At 39.0% G+C, this 26,391-nt stretch overlaps 1 protein-coding gene across 1 annotated transcript; it reads left to right on the forward strand.

The window, feature by feature from the left end:
* The first annotated feature begins 22,088 nt into the window (after positions 1-22,088).
* Positions 22,089-26,161, forward strand: NRIP1 (nuclear receptor interacting protein 1). The gene has a single exon (XM_050900905.1). It carries the CDS (start codon positions 22,436-22,438, stop codon positions 25,922-25,924), a length of 3,489 nt encoding a protein of 1,162 aa, XP_050756862.1. The 5' UTR covers positions 22,089-22,435; the 3' UTR covers positions 25,925-26,161.
* The last annotated feature ends 230 nt before the right edge of the window (positions 26,162-26,391 follow it).

Below are 26,391 nucleotides of genomic sequence, written 5' to 3' on the forward strand. Positions count from 1 at the left end.
GCCTGTCAACACTAAAATCTTGATAAGAATTTTGGAATACAACTTGGCTTGGAGTGGACTGCTATATTCGGGGGTGGGGGGAGGAACACACCAAACAATAAAACAAAAAAAACAACCAAATAAAATTAATCAGATTTTAAAAAAACATTCTTACTTTACATTGGAGGCATGCAGTTGATTCCAGCATTGGTTAACTGTGTAACACTGCCTTTCCTCTGGAAATATTTAATCAAGTTTTAAGTAAGAATTGGTGCTTGAGTATATCAACAATTTGGGCAGATTTTAGAGGCCAATTCCAGTTTAGGTCCCTTTCTGAAAGGTAGCCGTGCCCTGCTTGAGATTGTGAAATGCCTGTTCCCCATCTCCACCCCCTTTCCTTCTGTTATCATGCTTTACCATAGTAAAGAAAAGAGGAAGTTGAGGTGTTGCATAACTTCTCTAAGTAAATAGATTTTCTGTGCAGATACTGAAGGCAGCCTTAACTCAACCAGTGCTGTAGCTACCAGATTCCTGCTAATGCTAAAGGCAGTTGTGTAATTAATGGCCTTGTGTACTGAACTGAGACTGCTGCGAAACCTCTGGAGGGAATTATTTTGTCTATTGTGTTGGTTAACTTTCCCTGAAAATTAGAAGTGTTGCTGATATTCCATTGGGGTGATGGGGGAGGATTTTACAAGGCCTGATGAATTAAGCTCTGGCATCTTTTTCCTGACCACTGGACAAAGCATCCACAGCAGCAGAATCTGATTGAATGATTGAAATGGAGCTGTTAATAAAAATGTGATCAGTCTTACTTGAGGGGGCGAGTGTGATAAGATAAGAAAGTGAAAAGCTGCACTTAGAAGTTTCTGTGTGTTTCTAAGATGCTCTTGTAAAATCGTAGAAAGAATTGGGACCTGTTTTTGGTACTAGCATGATTGCCTATTGCAATCATGGTAAATGATCTAGAGTAGACAAGATTATTAATCTTCTTTGTCTAATCTATTCTCCTGAAGCCATTTGAAAAACCTGGGGCTTGTTAAGAGTTCCAAACACCTTTTTTTCTTTGTTTGGATCTTTGCTTCTGCAACATCAACCATAGGTGGCACTGACTATTAGCAGTTACAAGGTTTGGGATACTTCCCCTCCTCCCAAACCTACATGTTTTGTAAAGCCAATGGCAGCCACTTGATCTATTTTCTCTCACTCTGGCAAAGAGTACATGTGGCTGGTATCTGCAAGTTCTACAAATGAATAAGTATAGGAACTAAATTATTTAGCGAGTTTGGTCAATTTGGAAGCTTCCAGCTTCTGAAGCTGGAATTTGAGTTTGTGAGAACTCATCAGGAAAGATGTTAATATTAAGGGATGAATATTCTTCCTGTGCTTTTTGGCTGTTTAAATGGGAGGCAAACTTGTTTCTGCAGGCTTAGTTCTCGTTGTGCGACTTGCATAGGATGCTCAGTCAAGCTTGGTGTAATTCAGGGTTCCAGAGCCTGGGCACCATGGAGCAGTTCAGCGCATGCAAAAAAGCCGCCTGTCTGGATTCACTTGCTACTGCAGCTTCCGTCACCTTTCCTTCATAGCTCTGCTTCTAGCATGGACTGCTGGAGTTTTGTTTATACACTGGTGCACGTATGGATGAATGCACACTCTGATTTCTAGTCCATCCGAGCAATCCAATGCTGTGAATGTGTTGCAGCTGAATTAGACTGGTAAAAAGCAGATTTTGACAGCTTTCTAAAGCAAGGAAATAAAAATGGACCTGTTTGGGAAGGAAGTGCTTAGATAGGTGTATACACGTTTATACACACTTCACTATGAAAGACCCTTGCTTCAGGAGAAAAAGCACTTCATTGTTGTTGGTTAGGAAAGAGACTGAATATGGGCAACGGATCAGAAGAGCCACTGCCACTACTGCAAAACTCTATCTGCTGCTCCTGTGCAGTCATCCTTCCAGCTCCAATCAACTAAACAGTGCTTGTCCAGCTCATTAGGGCTGTTTCAGCGTGTCAGATCTCTGAGAAATAGGTAAAGTTGGTGGAATTATGGTTTTGATCATAATGCCATCATTTGTCTTTTCAGTTCAGTACTGACACGGTTGTTTTCTTGGAGAGAACATCATTTCAGCAGGTGTAGTGGAAAACCTGTATTGACTGTACTTGACTGACATGCATTTCCCCCTAAGGGTGATGGCAGTGCTGGTAATTTTTCTTATTTTGGAAGATAAAGGCATTTACTGTAGTGTTGCAAGTCCTATTCCTTTAGTAATCCCCATTGTTTCCTCAAGTTTGGTGTACTCAATTGTTTTTTTCAGCAGTATGAAAAAAAAAAACCAAAACACCCACAAACTGTAGAGGCAGAATATCTTATAATTAAAGGGCCAAACTGAGATTTAGAAAATCTTTCTTCCTTTGCTATGGATATGGACTTCATGTGACTGTGGGCAAGTTGCGTAATCTTTCCCTGTCCTTGCTGTTCCTCGTGTAAAGTGGGAATACTCCGACAGACTGCTGTGATATGTTCATTGATGTTTGTAACGTGTTCTATTTTGTTCAAAGGTGGAGTAACTTTTTTCTTGGAATTTTGACAGTGCTCAGTAGCCTCCAACATGGTTTAGACCTGCATAGTGCACGTAATGAGAGGTCCTGGTGAACAACGAAGGAGTGAAATTACTATGATCAGTCTGTAAAGAGCAGCAGCCATCTAACATCAGATATTTAGATGTCAGATTGAAATAGGTCTTTGGTAACTGAAAAGCCTCTTACTTGTCATTAGTTTGTTCGTGGGTGGGTTTTTTTATGACCTCACATTATGTATAAGTAATATGGAATTGAATTCTGTAGTTCACTGAAGTCTGAAATAGTTTGGGATTTTCTTTTCCAGATTCATATAGTGGATGCATAGTCTATGAAGATCACTTCTGTAGTTAGGAATGTTGCCTACTGTCTGCAGCTTGGTGGTGGAGTACGTCAAGGTTTTTTTTAATTATGGAGTTTTTAAATGATGGTTGTATGTTGCATTGAAGAAAAACAGGATGCTTGGTCAACTTCAGACACTTTCTTCTCAGTTTTTCTACCTGTGACTATCATTTTAACAAAGAAAATAATTTCATGGAAGGGTGGTTCAGATGCACGTTTTATGTAATTTGCAAGTGTGGACTCTTGCACATAGTTACAGTTGACAGAGCACAGTCAACAGAGGAAAAAGTCTCTTATCAACAGTTCCCTGCTCCTAAGAGCATTTCTTCTGTTCTCCATGATTTAAGAGGTCGCTATGTCAAAGGTTTTTGTAGCATTCAGCTAGTCACGATGGGAGTGCAAACCAATTTGAAATGAAAAATGGCTGGATGAGCTTTACTATGCAAAAATTAAACTCGTAATCAAATTTGCCAATCGAACAAAGAGAAGTGTTTAACAAGAGAGGTTTTAGTGGCAGTACCTGAAGGGGCAAAGATTTTGCTTACATATCCCTATCAAATAGTCTGGGTTTTTTGGATGTGCATTAGGAAAACTGTCATAAGTACTATTACCTTTCTCATGATTGATATCTGCGAGGAACATGGATCATGCTTGCTCTTGGAAAATATCCATTTGCTTTGAAGTAAGGTAATTAAAGGTGAATACAAGAATTCATGGAAGACTCGAGAAAGGTGCTTTCAGTAATATGTTATATTCAGATGTATTAGCAAAAAGGGGGCTGCTGTTACTCCATGTTCTTTAGAGTCATTCATGTCTTATGAGGCAGCTGACAAAAATAATTTACATTCAGTGCACACTTCACTTCTCATATGTAGAACTGAATTACAGGAATAGTTTAGGCTATTAATTTTCATTTTGGAATCTTCCCCCTACTCCCCAATATAAATGGAGCTTTTGATCTGAATGGGGAGTAACTTACTGATTTTTCTCCTTCCCTCCCTCCCGCCCCTTTCCCAACAACAGATTGTAGTGTCAGGATGTTTTAGATCTTCCAATCCTCCCTCTTGTTCCATTGGTCAGGATCACGATAAAAATAATGTAACCCCTGAAGATTTTTGGCTTCCCATCTATATGCATTGTAACATGATGTTTATTGCAGTTCAGTGGAAATACTTCCTACAATGGTGGAGAAATACAGCTGATATTTTAGGAACCATGCTGCTTAGAATTTCACCTCTGGCTTTATGCTCTAATGAAGCAGGTTGCTTATATCCTTTTACAGTGTGCAATATCCCACATCATCTTGTTTCTGCTCTTCTTTTTCTTACTCTTCGGGACTTCACGCTTGCGAGACGGTGTCCCAGGCAGCTTGGGCAGCCTCACTGTCTTCAGCTGCCATTGGCGCTTTTTTTCCTTATACCTACTTTTTCCCTACAGCCCTTTATTTCTGCTTAGTTATCCCTGTATCTTGTCTTAGTTTGTAAGCACTTTGGGGTTGTAGTCTGAATTTACGGGAATATAAAATGTTTTACAATAGTAATTATGCAATGCAGTGTTTCCCAGCAAATGTCAAGCGCAGACAGACTTGCTCTCATAAACCTGGCAGAATATAAAGAAGGCGAGTGGAATTTGCATCCCAGTAGGGTATTCTTGGTAAGCCAAACTGTTCACCTTCAGAAGTGCTACAAGCAATCTCTGGGTTACGTGATTTAGTAGACAGATGCCAAAGGGACTTTGGAAGGAAGGGTTAAGTTTTATTTGCAATAAAACTGAAATCAGAGGTAGACACAGTGAATCAAATCCCTCTGATTTGAGGAGTAGGAGGAGAAATTATGTTCAAAAAAGTGGAGAACTTCCAGAATTAAGTCTGCTGTTTGAGATCAGAAGGTTATTTCATTAAGGCAGCTGAAACATAGAAAGCTTCCTTTGTTTCATTGAAAGAGGTCTGGGTTTATGTTTAACCAGTCCCTGGGACAGGTACTTTCTCTACCTTTACCTTCCTCCTCAAAAGTTTCCTTGTTCATGTCATCTTTGGCACCATTTGCTGTCATGATTAAAAATAAATAAATAAATGTTGTTGCTCTGAAAATAAGTTTTCCTAGGAGCAGTATTTCCTTTCCTTCTCTGGTCTTTGTGGTCTGTCTTCCATCTTTGCCCTCTGAAGTGAAAACAGATTGCGTTGAGGTAGGGATATTGTCATTGTACCAGCCAGGGAAGGAAGAGAGCTTTCACTGGATTTTTTAATAGTAGCAGCTCAAGAGAAGGGGAGTGCTTTCACGCTGTATTTTAACCCTTGTGCATTATATTTTAGCCCTTCTGTACCCTTTTTTCCATATCATTAATCTTTGTGTTCTGTCCATCTTTTAGTGTGTACCACTCTTTCCTTCCCCTCCAATCATATGCAGTAAAAGAAAGGTATCAGGTGAAAACTATAACAGCAACATGCATTGTTGTACTGTAAAAACAATAAATGCATTTTTTCTTCTTTAAGGGGAAGGGAGAACATACTTGTTCTGGAGGCCAATATTGCTCTAGGGCTTCATTTAATTGTTGTCCAGCTGAACTAGTATTATGTATGTACTCAGCATCTCACAGGTGCAGATGTATTTATTTTAAACTTCATATAGACTATGATGAGGGAAAGGGAACAAACAGTACGGTGTGAATCTGTGAGGAAAGGCAAGCGACATACATCATTTGTGTTTTGGCTTGTGGTTTTGCAGGATGTATTTTGGTGGATTTGGATTAATTTTTGCTATGGTGATTTACTGTTGGAGGAGAGGAGGAAAGAGCCTCCAGAGTGTAGATGATCTTCTCCTGGGGAGCAGTGCAGAAGCATAATGGAATTTCCTGTGTGAGGGGTGCCTGAGTATTACAGTAAAAATGAGTGTTTGTGGAAACGAAAGGGTAAAGAAGGAGGACGCAGTAAGTGGTGAGGCTATGTGGGTAGAAATGAAAGAGTTATTAATGTCTGTAGAACTCAGATGAGAAATTTTAAACTTAATCTAAAGGAAGAGAAAAACAATTGAAAACTTGAAGTAAAGGGTTATATGGTTGAAGTGTCTTGAGGGGAAGGATTACAGTAACAGCTGTGTTTTGTGTAGTGTGGAAGGGTCATTGGATGTCGGTAATGTTAGAAATGTGGGTTGTAGAAGTAGGGAACTGAGAAAAGACTAAATGAGAGTAACTTAAGGATAATAGTGGGAGAAGATGAGTAAGGCTTTAGAAAAGCAGAATGCAATGGTCAAGGGTGCGTTGTGTGGTGGGTTTGGTTTAGGTTGTTTTTGGGGGTTTTTTTTAAAGTCATCATGGGTAAATGGATAGCAGGAGTGTCAGAATAAAGATGATCTCCTGATGACAACTTTTTTTGATGAAGCAGATAGTATTAACTGGGCAAGGAGACCTCTTCCCTCTCTCCTGGCACATTACATTTACCAACTTGCTCAGCTCAGTTTCACTGGTCAAGCTCTGATACTCACAAACTGACCACAAGTATAACCAGCTTCAGGGAAAAACTCTATTTTAGTCTGTTGATACCTTGTTAAGAAGTAAGACAGGCTCCCTTTTATGAGCTAATACTGAATTAACAGAATGACTTTCCTGTTACAGTAGAAATAAAATTGTTTTCCACCATAAGTTTCTACATCCTGATTATAATGTATTTATTTTTGGCAGAGTGGAGTGAAAAGCAGATTCACAAAGATCCAGAATTGACGCTTGAAAGGTATGAGTTTCTGCCCCTGAACTTGGGAAGAAGTTTATTAACCTGTATTTTTTTCTTACCCTGGGCATGGAGTGGTAACTTTATCTAATTCACACTAGCTTTGGTCCTTATCCCTCTTAAGAATTCTGAGTCAGAGGGTGGTTTATTTCACATCCGCAGATAGTCTTTGATCTCTCTCTCCTGAGATTGCTAGCTAGGGTGCCAAGCTAACAATCTGCTGAAAGTTTCCTGGGAAGCGGGAGACATGATCACCTGCCCACCAGAACTTCTGGGCTTTTCTCCACAAATGGATTTTAAATTGTATGCTTTTAGAGCATAAAGTCTCTTTTGAGAAGAGTGGGTTTTGGGTTTTGGTGGGGTCATGTCATGTCCCACTCCCCCCCCCCCCGATCTTCCTTTTTTGCCCTGTTTGGCTTGCACCTCCCTGTCCAGTATGATTTGCTTCTGCATTAATGTGGTATTTGTGACTCATCTTGTGGTCTGTGCAGGTACGTATGAGCCTGAACTGCTGTTGAATGAAATCACATTAACATAGTCTAAAGTGAAGTTCTTTTGGTGTCGTTCACTGGTGAAATTTAGCAACAGGGGTTGAACGAAAAAGTTCTTCTTTAGCTTTATGACAGGCTTCTTATAAAGACTCTAAAAAAGAGAAGAAACAAAAAAAAGTACAGTTTAGTAAGAGTATAGGCAGTCAATGAAACTTATCTTCAGGTCGTTGACAATGCCTTACTATATATTGATTCAGAAAATGCTGGAGTTACTTATTGATGGTATATTGAGCTGGGAAATTACTCTTCCAGATACATCAAGGAAAGATGGCTTTATATAACACAAAGGACATGCGTTGTGACCTGTCAGCCATGCTCAGGTCTCTACCATGGCAGATTAAGCTGGAAATAATACCTAGCCTGATCAGCTGAATCGATGGAGTAGTGGTTATGGATAATAACTATTAGATAATGACTTTATACTCTGTGATACATAGTTTAAGCTGCTTTGGTGGAGTTTCACATGTTTATTTGCTAGATTCATGACTTTTAGGTCTCTTGTTTTATAACAATTTCCCTCTTTCTCTCTATACATTATCAGTAGACATTAAGTGAACAGATTAAAACTGTAATTACAACTTTAAGATATTTCTGTGGGTTCCCCCCCCACAAAGCTGAGACAAGATTTACAGAGAGAAATTTGCCACCTATCTTGCACTGCTTTTCATTGTTACCACGAGCCAATTTTGTTAGATGATGAATCGGTATCAGACTTCCAGCATGTGGAAAACCAGATGACCTGCTGTGGTTGGTGTGTGTTGAACAACTTGAGGAATGGGAAAGCTGGAATAACTGATCTTGCACATCTTGTTTGGAAAAGGAAATCCTATGCTGCGTCCTGAATAATAGAAGAATATTCAAATTTTGAATGTGAACCAGTTCGCTTTTAATAGTCATGATGCTTAAACTGGTGATGTATTGCTGTTTTTCGGTATGGTAGATGTCCATCTATCGTGTGCCTAATTTGGCAACCTTAGTGTATGTTGCATCAAGTGGATGCCTGTCATATAAATTTGAGTGTGTGCATAATCTTGCCACTATTTTGTTGTCCTATTAAAATTCGTAGATCTATTTGTTAGTAAAAATAAATAATAAATTAAAAGAAAATACAAAATTAAAGCAGTTACTATTAAACTATCCATCAAAATGATATTTTAACATTTTTAAAAACTTCTTGATTTGACATTTCACACATGTAAATATAACTACAAACAATACTTTTCTCTTTTTTATTTTTTTTTAAATAAATAAAATAGTACCTTTACAGATTAGGTATTGGCAGCCATCCAGTGCTTCAAGATAATCCATTGTTGTGGACTACCTGACTACTGAATTGATCAGAAGTACTCTCTTCTTGCTGATAGCTGTCATATTCATTTGTGTTGCTATACTGGCTAGTCATTTATTGCAGTTTGTCATTACCCGCTTTTCAAAAACGGCACACTTGAAATGGTTTACATTAGGCTCTCTGTGCGGAAAGCTTGGGCTCTGCCTGTTCGAGCTCTTCAAAGAGGAATGGCATAGAATTGTGTTTCAGATGTTTTCTCCGTGCTGTCACAGTAAGAAAGAGATCAAAACCACCACTGGCCGCTGATAGCAGCATGCCACATCCCCACCGCTTGAAAAGCAGGGGATTTGATCCAAAATTCAGAACGAGCAGAAACCCCCTGCTCCTGCAGGTTATATATGTAAAGAGTGTGAACTTGTGTTTAACAGGAAAAAAAAAAAAAAAACCAACTGCTGCTGACTTGTTTTCTTAAAGGTTTGGTTATGATGATTAAAGAAAATTTTTTTATAGTGTGAGCATGAGAGAAGACCTAACGTAATACTGAATCAACAATTATTCACTGTAATATAGCTCAATTAAAGTAAAAGCTTTTTCATGCATTAAAGTTTTCATGCGTTAGTAAACTTAAATAATCTATGTGACTCCAAACATACTTACTTTAGAGTTTGAAGTGTTAGGTAACTATATGGCTAATAAACTAATGTGTTTCCTAGAATGTTTTTGGTTGTTAAATGTCTCATATACACGTTTTCCTGTGTGTTTGGTTCTCAGAATAAGTTGCTGATTTGTTTGCAGATGTTGAATGAACCTCTGTTGGTTTTTTAATCTTGAATCATAATCATTGCCTGATTTTTTTTTTTTATTTATTTTTTTCCTTCCTAACACTTCAGTGCAGTGAGAAGCTTTCTCAGCCTTTCACAAAGTAGGAAGGATAGAAATTCCACTTGAAAAAAAAAAAAAACAAAACCACAAACCTCTCCTTTTCTCCCATTTTGCTGAAAGGGTTTAGAAAAGGAGGGACTAAGGAAGAGCAGAATTGTATTGCCCTGAGGTCTACAACTTAACTCAATTTGATCTTAAACCAGTGACTGTTTTAAGATCTGATGAATCACTATCAGGGCTAAAAACACCTATACAGTTGCACTGAGAAGCTTGCATCCCAGGCTTCAGGAATGATTTGTATCTGGCTCTAGTAGCTCAGGCGATACTATAGCTTAACAGGGTGACAATCTAATTCTTGTGAAGGATGTTTTCAAAAAGGAGACATCTTTTTAAACTTGAGGGGGTTTTTTTTTCTGTCTTTTTCATTTAAGGCCTCTTCATTAGTAACTGAGCCAAGCCAATCACACAGGTAGAGTGCTGCAAAAGTAATACCTATACAAAAATTAAACAGAGAAAAATCAGTAAACAAATGTTGAAACACAGCCAAAACAAGATGCAGAAGGGTGTGTGATGGCATGAAGGTTTTACTGGCAATGTCTGAGATGCCCCCATATATGTGAGTTACGCAGGTCACCCCAAATGGATTCCAATAAAAGCTTTATACCAACACGAACGGTCCTATTTATAGACATAGCTCTATGTCTAAATATAAACTGTTCCCAGTCATGTCTAGACTAACATCAGAGCTGTGCTGGTGTTGAAAGTGGGGGTTCAGAAGTAAGAGTACAAGCCACACTATTCTTTAAATTACTACTTATTATAACGAGCATCTAAACTTTGTGGCAGTGGTACACCTTTGAATGTCACATGATATTTTGTCACCCAAGACACCTTTTCTTCCGCTTGTTTAAGTGTCAGAAGGTATGTCTGGTGGATGTGACCTGTAAGCTAAATATTCTTCAGCATGTGTTTAAAGCTTTGAGAATGTATTGGTGGGTGGGTGGATGGATGGATAGATCAGTAAATGACTTTCATTGCTAACTATTTTCAGCAGCTGAGTTTTAATGAGTCTAAACACAGTAGCAACAGTTGAAAATCTGCTCACTTACTCAGCATTCAGCATTAAAGAAGCTTTCTAGGAGGTAAATGTTGTCCTGATTACAGAAGAGGTTAGTTTGATTGTGTTTTGCACAGACCTTGTGTTAAGAGTTCTTTCTTTTAATTGAGAAATATATGCTGTGCATACAGATAATTAGGATAGATAAGCGAGTGTTGTGCTTGGAAGTGCACATCCAAATATACGATTGCTATATTAAGATAAGTAACTTGGACTGCATGAAGTTATAAACTGAGGTCCTGCTTCTCTAGCAGTGGTCTTACTGTCACGTCCTATGTTTGTGAGTGGGTTCTCCTTTTGGATTTGTGATTTAATATGTATCAGGCACATAGCTGAATAGAGTGAAAAGGATAGCAAAAAGCAGTGTCTTCCACTTCATTTTCATTTAACATAAGAGTTCTTCCTTAGTTTATGTGAGACACTGCCTAACATCTCCTGTTAAAATAAATAAGCACAGGGCAGCTGCTCTTAAAGGTAGGGAATACTTAAAACATGTAATGCACCGATGTGAAGAAAATGTAGTGGTATTTCTGGTAAGTGTACTAAAAAAAAAAAATATCCAGGAGCTTTGATCAAATGCCAGCTCTTACATCAGTCCTTTTTGTAATCTTTCGTGCTGATCTGTGACCTTGACCTTGTGTTTGTGTTTGTATGTCAAATCTATTTTAAGGATGAACAAACTAAGTTCAGTTTAATAGGATTTATACTCCAGCTTCACAGGATGCCTCAGTAAAATATAAAAATTAAAATATTTGAATCAATTATTCTATTTCCAGTGATCTTTTCAGATTTCAGAGGGCCTGAAAAGAATACATTGACAATTGTTGTGGGTTTGGGGTTTTTTTTTGGTTTTTTTTTAAATTCTGTTTAGGAAGTGCTTCTTAAAAAGACATCTTTATCTCACCCATGAACTCTTCTGAGTTCAGCACAGACATTCTGCCTGGAGATTGGGTTTTCTTTTGGAGAATCTCACTGGTGGCAAAGCTCCTCTCACTTTCATTTGGCATAAGTGCAGTTCGGCACTGGATGGAGGAGGCCCTGCCCTTTATCTTTCCTCATGCCACTCTAGTAGTCAGCGTTCCCACATAGAGAACTGTGAAACAACCACCCGGCAGTATCTTTGGGGTTTCTTTTGACGGCGATGAGGTCATTAGTCCGACTTGCCTTGTAGGAGCTTTCTATGGGGATGCTTGTGTCAATGCAGGGAAGGTAGCAGGAGCAAGTAGCTGCAGATTCATAGACCAAGACAAGGCTACACATTTTGGCAGCAGCTTCACACTTAAATCAGACAAAAATTCTTGTGGAACCATGTTTTTGTATACATTTAAATGTGTAGCTTCTGAACTAGCTTATTTTATTTTATTACTAGCATTGTTCTTCATGGTGACTGAGATGGCCTTTTTTCCTAGAGATCGAGATGGAGCTCTCTAGCAGCCAGTTAGGCTCTGATGCACTGGTGCCACTTGCATTCAGCAGGGCTCTTGAGCACAGGCTTAATTTTAGACATATGCTAGCATGGCAGTGAAGTTGTTTGGTGTAACTGACACTTTGGGCATATGGCTTTATAAAGTTATAGTTGAGGTTAATGGTTTGACAGGCACTATGAAAGATGGTCCCGAATTAGCTAATACTTATGTGCAAGTATGGAGTAATAGATTTATTTTTAATAGGTCTTTTATTTTTGAGGCAACGTTATGTGTAGAAAATCACACACTTTCTTCAGAAATCAATCACATCTGTGTTGTTTTGTTTTATGCAGTTTTTAAATGGATATGAGCACCTGTTTAAACTTTCTTGACATTAATGGAACAAGCAGTAACAATAAATAGTCTTTTCTTGCTATTTTGCAATTATTTCCTTCATGCAGCACTCATGAAAGACAGATATAAAACATTAGTAAGAGCTCTTTTCCACAACTTTATGACAGCATATTATCTTTCTTCTTAAAATGCTTGTCGTTTTTATCAACATAAAATTTGAAAAATTACTTCAAAGTGTATGCCCTTATATTGAGGGGTAGTTAAACACTTCCCCTTGTCAGCCTTCCGCTGTTTCTACCATGGCTTTGTGGCAGGGAATACAGTTTTCATCGGTTTTGAGTTCAGTCAGTATTTTAATTGTTCTGATTTGACTCATGACTAAGGCTGAGTTGCAGCCCAATTCCTAATGTTTGAGGGTATTATTAACTAACCGATCATCTCTGTATACATCTATATGACTTAAAAGGCTTTTAGTATTTTACTTAGGGATTTATGTTATGAATGTTTTCAGGTTAATTCTCGCACACTAGTAAGATGAGGACTTTCTGTGACGCTCTTTACAGGATGTTGTTAGCATCTTCTCCCCAGGTTTCACTAAAATTGATTCTTATGTTCTATCTTTAATTCTGCTTGGTTTTATTGCTGCTTTGGAGAGGAAAAAAATTATTTTTTTATTGTAATTGAACTAGTAGAGAGCTTCTTGCTAATGCAGATTTTTCCTTTCCCACTTAACTGAAATTATATGAGCCTTTTCTGTGTCTCTAGCCTTTAGAAACTTCATCTACAATAAGCTGAAATCTCCCATTACGATAGAAATTGTATTGTCCTTCCACTCACTTAACCCCCCCCCAAATCATCTGGGTCTTTAACATGGTTTTCTGGGGTTTTACATATAATTGAATACTATGTGACTGTGATCCTATACTTCACCTTGCTATGGAATTACTGTGTATTTGTGTTCGGTTAGCTGAAACCTATTCTGTTGAAAAGTCTAGAAAGTGGCTGTCATTCATAACTAACCACGAGACGCTTGGTCCCAAGTGGAGCCACAACTACTACTGTCGATAAAAGCTGTGCATTACTTTTTAGTGCTTTGTTGCAGTTTGGCCTCTGTGAAACCAGTTCTTGGTTAAAATAACATAAAGTGACTTATCATATGACAAATCACCTAAGACGTACAATTATTCCAATAAATCCAAGAAATACACAATTTTATTGTAGTGCTATGGATAAATGCCTGTATCTTTAGATCCCTTCAACAAGCAGAAGGTCAGACTTGTGTGGAAATGCATTATCTGCATGCATTGATTGTAACTCAGAAGCATGATTGTCCAGAAGAGGACATTGATTTCTTCACTGTATATTAATCAAGTTTCATTCTTGGGGAGTTGGCATAGAGTTAAATGCGTAACCAGTGATTTGTTTTTGTAGGTGTTGGAGGGAATGGGAATCTGGTTGTTAGTTTCCTTTTAATTGCTTATTTATAGGCAGGTTGTTTACAAAGATTGGAAAGACGCATCCTCTGTCCATTCTGTTGTACCTGCCAGTATATTATCCACCCCTCTATCCTGAAAATAGATCTTGGTATATATTTTTGTGCCTGTTTGCTCTTGGTGTCTTGAATAAGGAGACTCAATTAAGCAAACGCCTTTCTGCTCGCTGTACTTCTGAGCTTTGATCAACACGCTACCCCAAGTTAGTTGAGATTTAGTGATGTGTGCTTCTTCTGGATTCCTGTCCTTCTTGGGGGTGGGATGTAACTTTCCTGCCTTATCATTTAGTTTCTGCTCTTTTTGTCTTCAGTAGCAGAAGGTTGTTGAGCAGTGACTCATGGGGCAGTTTTAGATGTCAAATACTTAGTTCCTTCACAGGTGGTATTTGTAGGTTGAATGTCTATTCCGCTTCATACTACAACTGGCAAAGAGTTGGCAGAGAGTTTGTTTCTAAGTTCACGTCTGAGTGTTAGCAGATCCTGATCAAGAAATGAACTCGAAGATGCCCTTTACAGTACCATTACAGAACTGCATAGAACTGTTCCTACAGCACTATTTGTAAGAACAAATATATATTTGTGCATGGGTCTGTGCTAAGGAATTGAGTGAAATTTCTGTGAACTACTCAGTTACAGGGGTGAATCATAAGTTATATGAACAGGGTGGGGTTTTGCACATTGTTATTATGTGATTGTTCTGTGAGGCTCAATTCTTTTACTTGTTAAAATACGAAGTACTAATTTAAGGTAGGCTGGCATTAGCTGTTGTTTGAAGAGTGCCAAAAGCATGGAAAATGGCTGCACGTGTGATTTGTCTCTGAACTTAACAGAACTTCTTAGCAGGAGGTTTTGACGTGCGGGCCAGATTTGGATTAAGCTGTGTACAGTGCTTGAGTGTACTTGTAAACCTTGAGAGCTGCTACTAAGGCTTTCACAAACTCAGCTTTTAGGGCACTTGTGTACGTCACCCATTTCCCCCTCCCCATATACTTCAGCCATTTTGGGGGTTTGCTTGGTTTTGGGGTGTTGTGGGTGGGGGATTTTTTGTTGTTTGGGTGGGTTTGGTTTTTTTTTTTTTCTTCTTAATTTTAAATTTGCCCCCTCCTTACTGGTAGGTTTGTGAAGTAAGCCTCAAAAACACGAGTCGCATGTAACTTAGGCAGAAATGTCTGCCTGCAGCCTTGTGTAAGCTGTGTGCTGCTTTCTGGAAGAGGTAGCTGAGACGGATTGAGTGCCAGCATCGGACGAGTCACGGCAGACCAGCGCTGTGTTGAAATACCCTGCTTCTTGGGGCAGGCTAAACTCCGCAGGGTCCCTTGCCGCAGGGCTAGGCTTACTCTGGCACCTGAGCTGTCTTGGCTCTCTCCTGTACGCGTGTGTCAGTCTGCAGTGCAGACATAACCTTTTTCTCCAAGCACTGCTGCTCTCGGGTTGCCGTCGTTCATGCTCGGGCTGTCCCCTCTTGGGGGAGAGCCGTGTGTCAGAGCTAGATGGGCGTTTCTTTGCAACGTGCTTCCCCAGGGTTGGATAAAAGCCGCGATGTAGCCAGCGCTGCTCGGAACTTTTGGTCTTTCACGTGAAAATGCTTTGCCGACGAGTTTGAGGCGTTCCGACTTCTGTGTCTCTCCTCGCATGGGAGCGGACGTGCGCAGCCTGCCTTGCCGCCTCCCTGAAAGGCTCTCTGCATAAATATGAAAATCTCGTTGACATTTCCACACCTTATTTAAGCAGACAGTGGAAATACTATATTCCCCCTTGATACATATTACGTATCGTCCCAAAGCTCCTCGTTGCTGTGAGGTGGTATTGCATGGTCTGGGTGAGTCACGGATTCCCGGACTGTGGAGAATCCCATGTGAAATCTGAGGAGTGGAGGGACACTGAGATGAGGTGTCTGAATCCCCCTCTTCACACGCCAGAGGGAATATGTCGGAACAGCCTCCCCTTCCTTATGTGCCTCTGGGGCCGTGATTAACAACGATGGTAATTAGCATTTACATTTTAGCAGTCTCTTAAAAGCCGAAGTAAATCTAAATAGTCTCTACCGCCAGAACAATTGGGATTTTTTCTTCCCCACTCAGTTGTTGGTTTGCTAACATTTCAGTCCAGTGGTCTGTCAAACCTTATTCTCACAGGAAGAACTGTTTCTTGTGTCTGCTGTGCTGTTGGTTCTGTGTTCCTGTCAATTTTATGCGACTTAAGACTTCTCGGGGTTACTCGGGGTTTGTGTGCTTTTGTAAAATGGTAGATTTTTGCATCTCTCTGAGCTATTGCGTCAACTGTAACGGAATTGGTTTTCTGCAGTATTTTTCAAAATCCTACCATTTAAGCTGCTAAAACCATCAGAAGGTTTTGATAGGGCTGGTTTGGGTCTGTTCCCTTCCACTCACCCCCTTTCCCCCCCCCCCAGTACTGAAAAAAAAACAACACCCCTTTCAGTTGTCTAAAACTTCTCTTAAGACAAGAAAGTAAGGTCAGGACTGTGTTTGGCAGTACACAGCTTAACAAAACGATAGGGAAAAGGCTTTTCCCTGTCGTATACTTGCGCAGGATTTAGCGGCGAAGCCGTCGCTGTTGCTAACCCTGCCGCTATCCGAAGTGGGTATTCTATAGAGTGAGCGATGCTGCGGTGTGCTGGAGGGGCAGCGGGGCCACGCCAGCCTGGAGGGAGCACCCCTGCCCGGGATGGGGGACAGCGGCTCCGTGGCAGGGTCGGGGCCTCGGGAGCCCCTCCAGAAATCCTGGCAGCAGCGGGGGCTCCTGCTGTTGCTGCTGCAACACAATTCTCCGTGTGTCCTCTCCTGACCGAGCTGTTTAAAAGTGATAGGCTGTCCTTTCCATGTTTAAAATGTCTTTTGGAGTCAGTCAGTAGGCCTAACGAAGGAGTGAATAACATGCCAAGCTCCTGGGAAGAAGCCTATTTTTGCTTTCTCAAAGTGATATCCTGCGATTGTAGAAGAGGAGTCTGATTTTTTTTTTTTTTTTTTTATTTTTAAATTACTTCATTGTAAAAAAGGCTTGTTGATTCCCAAGTTCTTTGAGTGCAACCACGGAAGAATTCACCTGTTGGTTTATTGCTGAATTTTTCTCCACCATCTGATCACTTTTGCTTTTTGTTTTTTGTCTTTTTCTAAATTACATTTGCAAAGGGAACCTTCAAAATGTCTTGACAGCCTGAATGAAAACTGTGAAGAGGTCTCAGCTGCTCCATTCATCTCAGTAGATTTCTGACATAAAGCGGGGATTTAGCAAAGCACTTAAATACTTGATTCTCTTAAAGCACGTGCTTAAGTGCCGTTGAAGTACCTGCACGTTTGTGCAGCTCTGTGGATTTGGTACCGTGGGTTGTTGAATCAGGCCTGTTTCACTGCTTATAACCTTAGCAAAAAGAGTCAACTGAAGTGCTTATACCACCACTCTGACTACTTCCTTCCTGTCTGCTAAAATCACAGAAGTACAAATTGAGCTTAATAACAAAATAATTCTGGGACAGCTAGTCTCATTTTCCCCACTCGTGTTTAGTTCACTGCAAGATTCTGCTGCAATTTCCAGTGCATTTAGGAATTTTTCTGGAGACCTTAATTTCACTGTGCTCTGCGGCATTTCACTGCAGGCAGCTATAAGGATGGGGAATCACTTAAAATCCTATGGTTTAGGTACTTACTCAGGGCTATTCCTGGAGCTGTTGAGCAATACACAGCCTTTAATATATTTATCCTCAATTATCTTTCTGAAGTTTGCATCTATTATTACTTCATCTGGGAAAACAGGGTACAGAAAAGTAAAACCAGAAGTCAGACAGCCTGTCTGCAGCACAGCAAGTAATTGGACCCCTGGATCCCAGGCTGCTGCTGTAATCACTGTACTGCCTTCCTCAAATCTGTAATAATTAAAATGACTGTCTGAGCCATTGGTTCATGTGGTGGGCTGTAGCCTTTACATTTGGGAATATGAGAACGGGAAGTCAGTGAGCTAGTGAGAGACTTTTTCTGGCTCTTCCAGTAGTTTCCAACCATTAGAACACTGACTTTATTAAATAACTAAAGATTTTAATTTCACTCATTTCAGCTCTACAAATTCATGTTTTGACTCAACTTAAAAATGGAACATAAAATTACTACAGGAATTTAATAGTCATTAAAGAACTCTGAAATGCAGTTAATAAAAATGTTTTATCTGTGTATATATATGCACATCTCAACCTTTATTAATCATTCTAACAATGTGCATGAGTTTGGATAATCTCTCTTTTAATAAGTGTTCATGTGGGCAATCTGCTAGCCATTGCTGATTTCCTAAACGAATACCTTAATAGTTTCTGTAAGATTTTTTTATAAGATCTTGAATTAAGACTACAGAAGACACCTTGATAATATCAACTTTTAGGAGTTATCTCCATTAGATTGTGTAGCCCTCCTACTCAAATAATACTAGTGTTGTTAATTTACTGTGGCTCTGTTTCATTTAGCAAAGGGATTTAACTAGAAATACTAGTCTGGGATATTGGAAAAATGTCTTACGGATGTCATTTCGCTCGTTTAAATTGTGAACTGTTCTTAATTTCTTAAATTGCAGCAGCTGATTATCTGTTGGGTTAACTAGGAGGCTGCTGTTTGTGTAGAGTCTCCAAGTAGGTTTTACAGTTGAGGCATTTGTTAATTCAAAGAATTATTTAAAAATAAATATATATTCAGGAGTAAAAAGCCATTGGCTCAGATGTTGTTGGTTTAACCTATTAGAAGATGTATTCTCAAATTTCATTATCTTTTGCAGTAGTAATACTTTATGGTAAGCAAAGGATCTTAAAGTTTATTATTATCATTCTTTAAAAATCTTTGTGATGGCTAAGTATATCTGTATATATCTGCAAACAAAGAAAAACTCCAACTGCGAAAGTAGAATTAATATTCTGGACATACACAGTTCAGTGTACATTTTAATGTTCTCTTATCTTCCCTGTTCTGCCCACTGTTTCTCCCTAGGCACATTTTAAAAGGCTGTAGGACTGATTTCCCATGGTATGCTCCACTTGGGGAGTGTCTCCCCAGGTTAACACATTTGTGCTGCGAATCCTGCTGCTGCTGCTTTAGTTCTGTCTAGGTCAACATAGCTTAATGAGCTGTGATCGGTGCGTGCTCTTGGAGGTTCTGAAAATAGTCTCTGCAAAACAAGTGTTTTATTTATTTGTTAGAATACAGAAGTCTGGGAGAAGGTAGTTGAAGCAACAAAAAAGAGTGCATATACAGTAGTTATGTGGTGAAGAAAGCACGTCAACTTTATCAATTTATTTTGTCACAATAGTTAAATACAATTTTTAGGTCTAGAGATTCATAGATATTAGAGGTTGATGTTAGAGGCTAATTGCAATAAGTTTATTTCAGCCCTTACTGGGAAATATGAGATCTGTTGCTGTATGGCTTCTCCTTTCTCTTCCTTCTGCCTTATTTCTTTATGGTTTGTTTTTTTTTTTTCCCTCTCCTCAGTTCTGGTAATTTCTGGAATAATATTTAATAGAGAGAAAAATTATTAACATTTCAGTGGGTCCAGGGAAATTCTTTGGTACAGTCTATGTGTTTTTAAAAGGTTGCTGAATGGTTGCCTTAGTGTCCGGCTAAACATTAATTTCCAAAGCTGGTTCAGTTTCCACATGACCATACTTCAGATAGTGGAAGAAAAGCGTACTTGGTTCAAAACTCACCGGAAGTGCTTAGTTATGAGATTGCCTTCAAACCCTGACATTTACTACCTGGTTTTCCATCACAAATAAGGTGTAGGTTTAGAGACATTTTTTTAAAAATGTAATTTCAGTTCTTGACAGATGACTTAATCACATTTGTGTATTATACATTAGGTCATGTAAGGTTTTATAATGCTGTAATACCTGTTGCAGCACTAGATCAAAACCAGGCTCCTTAGAAGGATTGCTGATGTCCCATTCCTTATGTGTTAAGTACTTTTCAGATTTCATTCTCTTTATTGAAGGCTCCTTTGCATCAACCCAATTTCTGTAAAATTATCAGTACTTCCTTAGCACTGAGTAATTAAAAAAAAAAAAAGGTGGGAAGACACTTCTTAGAGTAGTTATTTTATGTAAACTGTACTGGCTACAAGTGTCATCATCTGCAACAGGCTTTTTGAGTACCTGAGGGATTTGCATAAATGCATTGTCTTTTTTTAATTGCCCAGAGCTGTAATGAGTAAAGTTTTACTGATTATTAGCTTAATGGTGCATTTGTTTGGGACTTTATCTTAAAGGTGATCTGCAAGGCTTGCTTTTATCAGATAGTAAGAAATCTTGAAAAAAATTTTAATTTTATTCTCTTAAACACAAAACACAGGGTATCAAGTGCTACTCACTCCTTTTTAAGAACAACATGCTGTCAGCTTAATTCCCTTTTGAAATATGAAAATGTGGCTGCAGATAAACAGTTTATTTTTGGAAGCTGGAAAACTGTATTTTCCAGATAAAGTGCATTCCCAAATATTTGAGGAAATATGTCTAGCTGTATTGATGTTGCAGTTACTGGATACTTGATGTATTCATTAGAAACCTTGATTTTTTTCAAGGGTTTGTTATTTCTGATTTTAGTCTATTTTGGGTTGAAACTCTGCAGAAGCCCACCCAGGGGTGCACAAGTTTTTGCAGAAACAGTAAGGTGATCGGTAATTTTTAATTGGATGAATCCACATTTAAGTTGTAGTTATATATTTGAACAAACACTGTGTCTTCTACAGGTAATTATGTAAATGCTGGTTAATGTGGATATCTATTTCTGAGAGAAGTAGTGAGACCCCAGCAATAGCTACCAACTTTTAATTTGATATTTAGATACATGGGTATACACATTTACACTACAATGAGTTGCTGGGGTTTTGGGGGGTTTTGGGGGGGGTTTTGTTTTTTGAGATAGCTCAGTTTTTAGAGTTTCTTTAAATGACTTAAAATCTAGTAAGGGAGTATTTGCACAGGGGGATATATGGGCTGTTAACATTATGGCTATTTAGTTGTTCTTCTGATTCTTTACTTTTTTCAGATCTGATATTCTTCTGACTTCTAGTTGCCTGTAGCTTTTGAATTAAAAAATAGCCTCTGGGAAATAAATCATAAAATATTCATTCACTTTAAGGAGGCAAGGATTTCATCTGTGTACATCCTTTTTAAACTTGTAAATACAAGTTTTCAATGGGCTTTTAGTCTGTGAAAGTGAATTGCAGAGTTAGATATGTGGAAAGACACTTAGCTTTGCTCATGTTGAATATTTATGCCAGTTTAGAACTGAATGAGTGAAGGAGTAGGCATGTGTGGTGTAATGATCTCAATATTGAACTGTGGTGACTGTCTGAACTGTTCATGCTATCATTTATCAGTAATAACTAAAACTGAAGAGATGCATCTAGCATAAGTGCCATTGTTGTGCTTTTTAAAACAACTTTTTATAGCATACTGCCTCATCCAAGAAACTAATGAGTAGAGATGTTCCACACACTTTGAAAATAATAAGGCTCAAGGAAGACCTGGGGTTTTTTTTACCATTATATGTTTAATACATGGAAAGAATGTAAAGGTAAAAATCACCCAGTGAAGGGAGGATTTTGATATCAGGATTTATGTTATATTGGGAACATAAGCACCCTTTTCACCACTCCTGTCACGTGATTCTTCTAATGACTTGTGGTAGTTGGGAGTTGTAAGAACAGATTTCCTCCCTGTTGGGCTATCATACTAGATTTTGCATTACAGATAGTCCTGGGCACTGTGACAACTTGGTTTCTACTTTTAGCAGTATCATCTACCTGCCAAACAAAAATGTACTTATATATATGATGCTGCCTATTCTGTTGTTTGAAAACAGATTCAACATGAACCTAAATGCTGATGTCAGGCATGCCTTTTCCCATTAATTCTCTTTTAGAGTGATAGTCTGCATGTCCTGTGTATTTACATAATAAGAAGAAAGGTTGATGCAACTGTGAAGTAAAATCCAATGTAATTTTTTTAAACTATATTTAGAGTGATTTAATATTTTCCTTTCATGTTTGCTGTTCCTTATTTTGAGCTGTAGGCTAGAGAAAATCGATGAACACTTGTAGTAGCTATGCTTATGATAGTTAAGCGTAATTTTTGTATAAAATTTTCTGTCTCAGAATTGTTTTCACAAAGTTCTTTAAATTAGTTACCATGTACTTTGTCCATTAGTTGATTTTTAATTTCTTCTGGAATGTGGTTATTGCTTATATATCCTGAATCTCTGTCTAAGACAATGTGTTTTTAAAAAAAAAGAAAAAAAGTCTTATGCAATTAGATCTTATCCTAAATATTTTCTTTCTGTTTTTTGTTTTGTTTTTTTTTCATGTAGGAATTTTATGTGCTTGGTGGAGATGGAAAAAGATGAAAAACAAGCTGGCTTCCTGGAGAAAGAAGGCGGCAAATACTTAATAGAACTTTATTACTGTGGAACCATGTTTTGAGTGCTTCTCCTAGACATCTTTCATAAATATTCTAGATATCAGCAGATTGATATGATTGGAACCTGGCTCATCAAACAGTATACACTGGAAGAAGCCTGCTTGGAATATGACATTTTGTATTGTTTCTGAAAGTCTGTGAGAAAACACTATAGGCATCTACCTATTATTTCTTAAGTCTGCATCTCGATTCAGCTACAGCAAAACTAGTCTTTGAAGTGAATAGAACCATAGCCCTTTTGGAAACTTTTATTGAACATGACTCATGGAGAAGAGCTTGGCTCTGAGATGCACCAGGATTCTGTTGTTCTAACTTACCTAGAGGGATTACTAATGCATCAAGCAGCAGGAGGCTCAGGTACTGCAGTTGACAAAAAGTCCACTGGGTGTAGTGGAGAGGATCAAAACTTTAAGATTTCTGGAAATATATTTCCCAGCTGTCAAAGTAATGGTCCAGTTCTTAACACAAATACATATCAGGGATCTGGCATGCTGCACCTCAAAAAAGCAAGACTGTTGCAGTCTTCTGAAGACTGGAATGCAGCAAAGAGAAGGCGGTTGTCGGATTCCATTGTGGATTTAGATGGAAAAAAGGAAGCTTTGTTAGCTGGCATGGTTGAAAATGTGCCTAAAGGCAAACAGGATAGCACATTACTTGCCTCTTTGCTTCAGTCATTCAGCTCTAGGCTGCAGAGTGTTGCTCTGTCACAGCAGATTAGGCAGAGCCTTAAGGAGCAAGGGTATTCCCTTAGCCATGATTCTTTACAAGTGGAGAAAGATTTAAGGTGCTATGGTGTTGCATCCAGTCACCTGAAGACTCTACTGAAGAAGAGCAAAGCAAAAGATCAGAAGCTGGACAACAGCCTGCCTGATATAACAAAGAACCTGCCCAAAGAGAGGTTTATAGAATCTCCTCATGCGGTGCAGAGCGGACCTAAAGTGATAAATGAGCCACTGTCATGTGCTGCAAGATTACAAGCTGTTGCAAGCATGGTAGAGAAACGATCTAGTCCTGCTGCTTCACCGAAGCCCAGCGTAGCATGCAGCCAGCTAGCTTTACTCCTTTCAAGTGAAGCTCACTTGCAGCAGTACTCCAGGGAACATGCTTTAAAAGCACAAAATGCAAATCAAATAGCAAGTGAGAGACTTGCAGCTATGGCCAGATTACAAGAAAGCGCTCAGAAAGATATTGGCCAATTCGGTTTAGCAAAAGGAACGACAAGCCATCTCAATGGTCAAACAGGATCATCAACCAAGACAGTATCTAGCAAAAGCAATATGGCACCATTTCAGAGTTCAGTGGGAATCATGCATTCGCCTCCCAAAACTGTGGGATACAAAAGTACTTTGGAAAGGAGTAACCTGAAAACCTCTCCCAGCAACAGTTTGCTCTTGCATCTACTGAAAAGCCAGAATACCACCAAACATGTAAAAGGGCATGAACAGAGTGAGAGAGCCAGCATTTTTGAAGACAGCAGCACACCAACAACTATTGATGAGTATTCAGACAACAATCCTAGTTTTACAGAAGATGACAGCAGTGATGATGAAAGCTCCCATTCTAACTGTCTTCCTATAGACCTATCCTTTAAACAGAGGACAGATAAACCAGATGCAGGTCCACCTGCATCACTGGATAACCTGACTCAGTCCTTGCTTCATAACTGGGATCCAAAAGTTTCCTGTCCAGAGAACAAGGAAGACAAAGACACTCCGAAAGCTTCTAAGCTGAATCCCCATCAGAAGGTAACACTACTTCAGCTGTTACTTGGGCATAAGAGTGAAGAAAAGGTAGACAAGAGTAATGACCCTCAGGGACCACACAGTGCAGCTGATGTGGCAAAATTCACTGTACAGTCTGGTAAAAGGACTCCTGTTACTGACAGTCCCAGTGCAAATCGAATGACTCCGTTAAGCACTCCACCTTTGCTGGCTTCTACAAAAGCAGACTCTCCTATAAATCTCTCGCACCAATCGTTAGCCATCAAGCGTAGCTCACCACCGTATGCCTGCAGCATCCAGCCAGACAGACTGGTGAATCCCGCATCTAAACATTTGATAGACCTTTCTAAAAGCAAAGAAATTCAAGGAGCCAAGCTGAGCCGGAACGATAGTCCCCAGAACTCTTCAGCATTCAGTGCCAGCAAGCTGTTGCAGAACCTCGCTCAGTGCGGCATGCAGACTTCCATGTCAAGTGAAGAACAAAGAGCTAGCAAACAGCTGCTAGCAGGGAACACAGATAAACCTGTTGGCTTGATTGATAGATTGAACAGCCCTCTGCTTACGAATAAATTGAGTACGCATGAAGAAAATAACAAAATATTCAGTTGTCAGCCTGCAGCCGCTGAACAAGGACTTCCAGGTTCGGAAATAGAGAATCTCCTTGAAAGGCGCACTGTCCTTCAGCTGCTTCTGGGAACTCCCAATAAAGGTAAAAGTGAAAAGAAAGAGAGGGTGCTTTTAAGAGATGAAAGTTCTCAAGAACAGACAGATAAGTCTTTGAATGAGCAAATATTGACGGTGAAAATAAAAACTGAACCATCTGAAGAATCAAATGTTCCTTATAATTCAAATGCACAACAAGTAAGAGAGTGCAAGGGTAACAAATTTCAGGGATTTCTCCATTCACTGCAGAGGAACACAGCTGCTTCTCCAGCATCCGAGGAGTTGAAATCTGAGCCTCTTTCACCTCAAGATTTCTCTTTTTCCAAAAACGGCCTGCTAAGTAGGTTGCTGAGACAGAATCAAGACAGTTACCCTGCAGATGAGCTGGACAGAAGTCACCGAAACAATGAGCTGACACACCTGGAATCAAAGAGTCTTTGCACAGTACCGAAGAAGAGGAAGCTTCATGCTGAGCCTTTGGAAAGTCCATTAAAAAAGATGAAAAGTAATGTGTCTGATGCTGCAAACAATCACACTTCTCCTACTGAGGCACTGTACGGGCCTTTGCTTAACCAGCAAGAACTGAAATTCAGCAGAAGTGATGCTGAATTTAAATATGCTGTAAGTCATGGTTCAAATAATGAAAGTGAAAATAGGAGTTGGTCTAGAGATAGTAAAGGCTTTAATGTGTTGAAACAGCTGCTTCTCTCAGAAAACTGTGAGAGAGATCTGTCACAACATAGGAATAACATACTAACGGAGGGCAAGAAAAAAGGAAACAAAACCAGTGCAACAATTAATAAACCTGAATTCAGCATTTCTTCGGTAAATGCATTAATGGGAAGCCCTGTGCAACAGAACAATTGTGTAGATCATAGAACATTTCAGTATCCTGTAGCAGTAAAAAGTCCTGCCAGTTCCCCCTTCCCTGAACATTTGGGGAGTACAGTATCTAGACTAGAGTCCGACCAGTTTAGCATGTGTCCCATGCCCAGTGAAAAAGGGCCCATCAGATGGGTGATCACAGGTATGGACAAGAATGATTATGAAAAAGACTCTCCGAGACTGACCAAAACCAATCCAATATTGTACTACATGTTACAGAAAGGCGGCAACTCTGTTAGTAGCCAAGAAGCACATGACAAAGAAATTTGGAATGAACCTTCATTTACTGATAGTTCAACTCATGTTACAATCAAAGAGGAGTTGACATCCGATGCAGAGCTTAAAACTCCTTTTAGTAACTTAAGAAGCCCTTACAACAGCCATATGGGGAGTAAGACCTCTCATCAACACGGTGTGAATGGAGAAGTGCATGGACTTCTGGAAAAAGTGCTAACAATCAAAAAAGAGCCAGAATAAACTACAGCCTCCTCAATGAGTTTACAATCAGTGGTTTTGAATCTTTGTTTAAAAAAAAAAAAGAAAAAGAAACAATAAAAATGAGTACGAACTTGACTACTGTATAAATTGAGCATGATTTTAGAAAAGCATGGTCTAATTGAAACATGTTTTCATTTGATAAACTTTTTATTTTTCTGGTGATGTTATTTAAATACATGTAGATAAAATTTGCTTTACAATAGATTGTCACAAGGAAACTAGAAAGGTAATTTGTACAAGACATTTCTGTATGTATCAGATTAATTTATGAATACTCTTTGATCAGAGTCTTATTTGGATCTGCAAGTTTTTGGTATAACATAAAGTATAAGCGTACAGCCTAGGTGGTGGTAATGCTGCGTTTCCTCCCTCCTTGTAAAATAATCCTTATTTTTTGGAAGCCTGAGCATAGAGACAGTGTACTACTTTTTTTTTTTTTTTTTGAA

The sequence above is a fragment of the Gymnogyps californianus genome, chromosome 1, assembly GCF_018139145.2.
Source record: "Gymnogyps californianus isolate 813 chromosome 1, ASM1813914v2, whole genome shotgun sequence".
Taxonomy (NCBI): domain Eukaryota; kingdom Metazoa; phylum Chordata; class Aves; order Accipitriformes; family Cathartidae; genus Gymnogyps; species Gymnogyps californianus.

Coding starts and splice junctions, on each gene's coding strand:
- NRIP1 (XM_050900905.1), top strand. CDS start 22,436: ATGACTCATGGAGAAGAGCTTGGCTCTGAGATGCACCAGGATTCTGTT.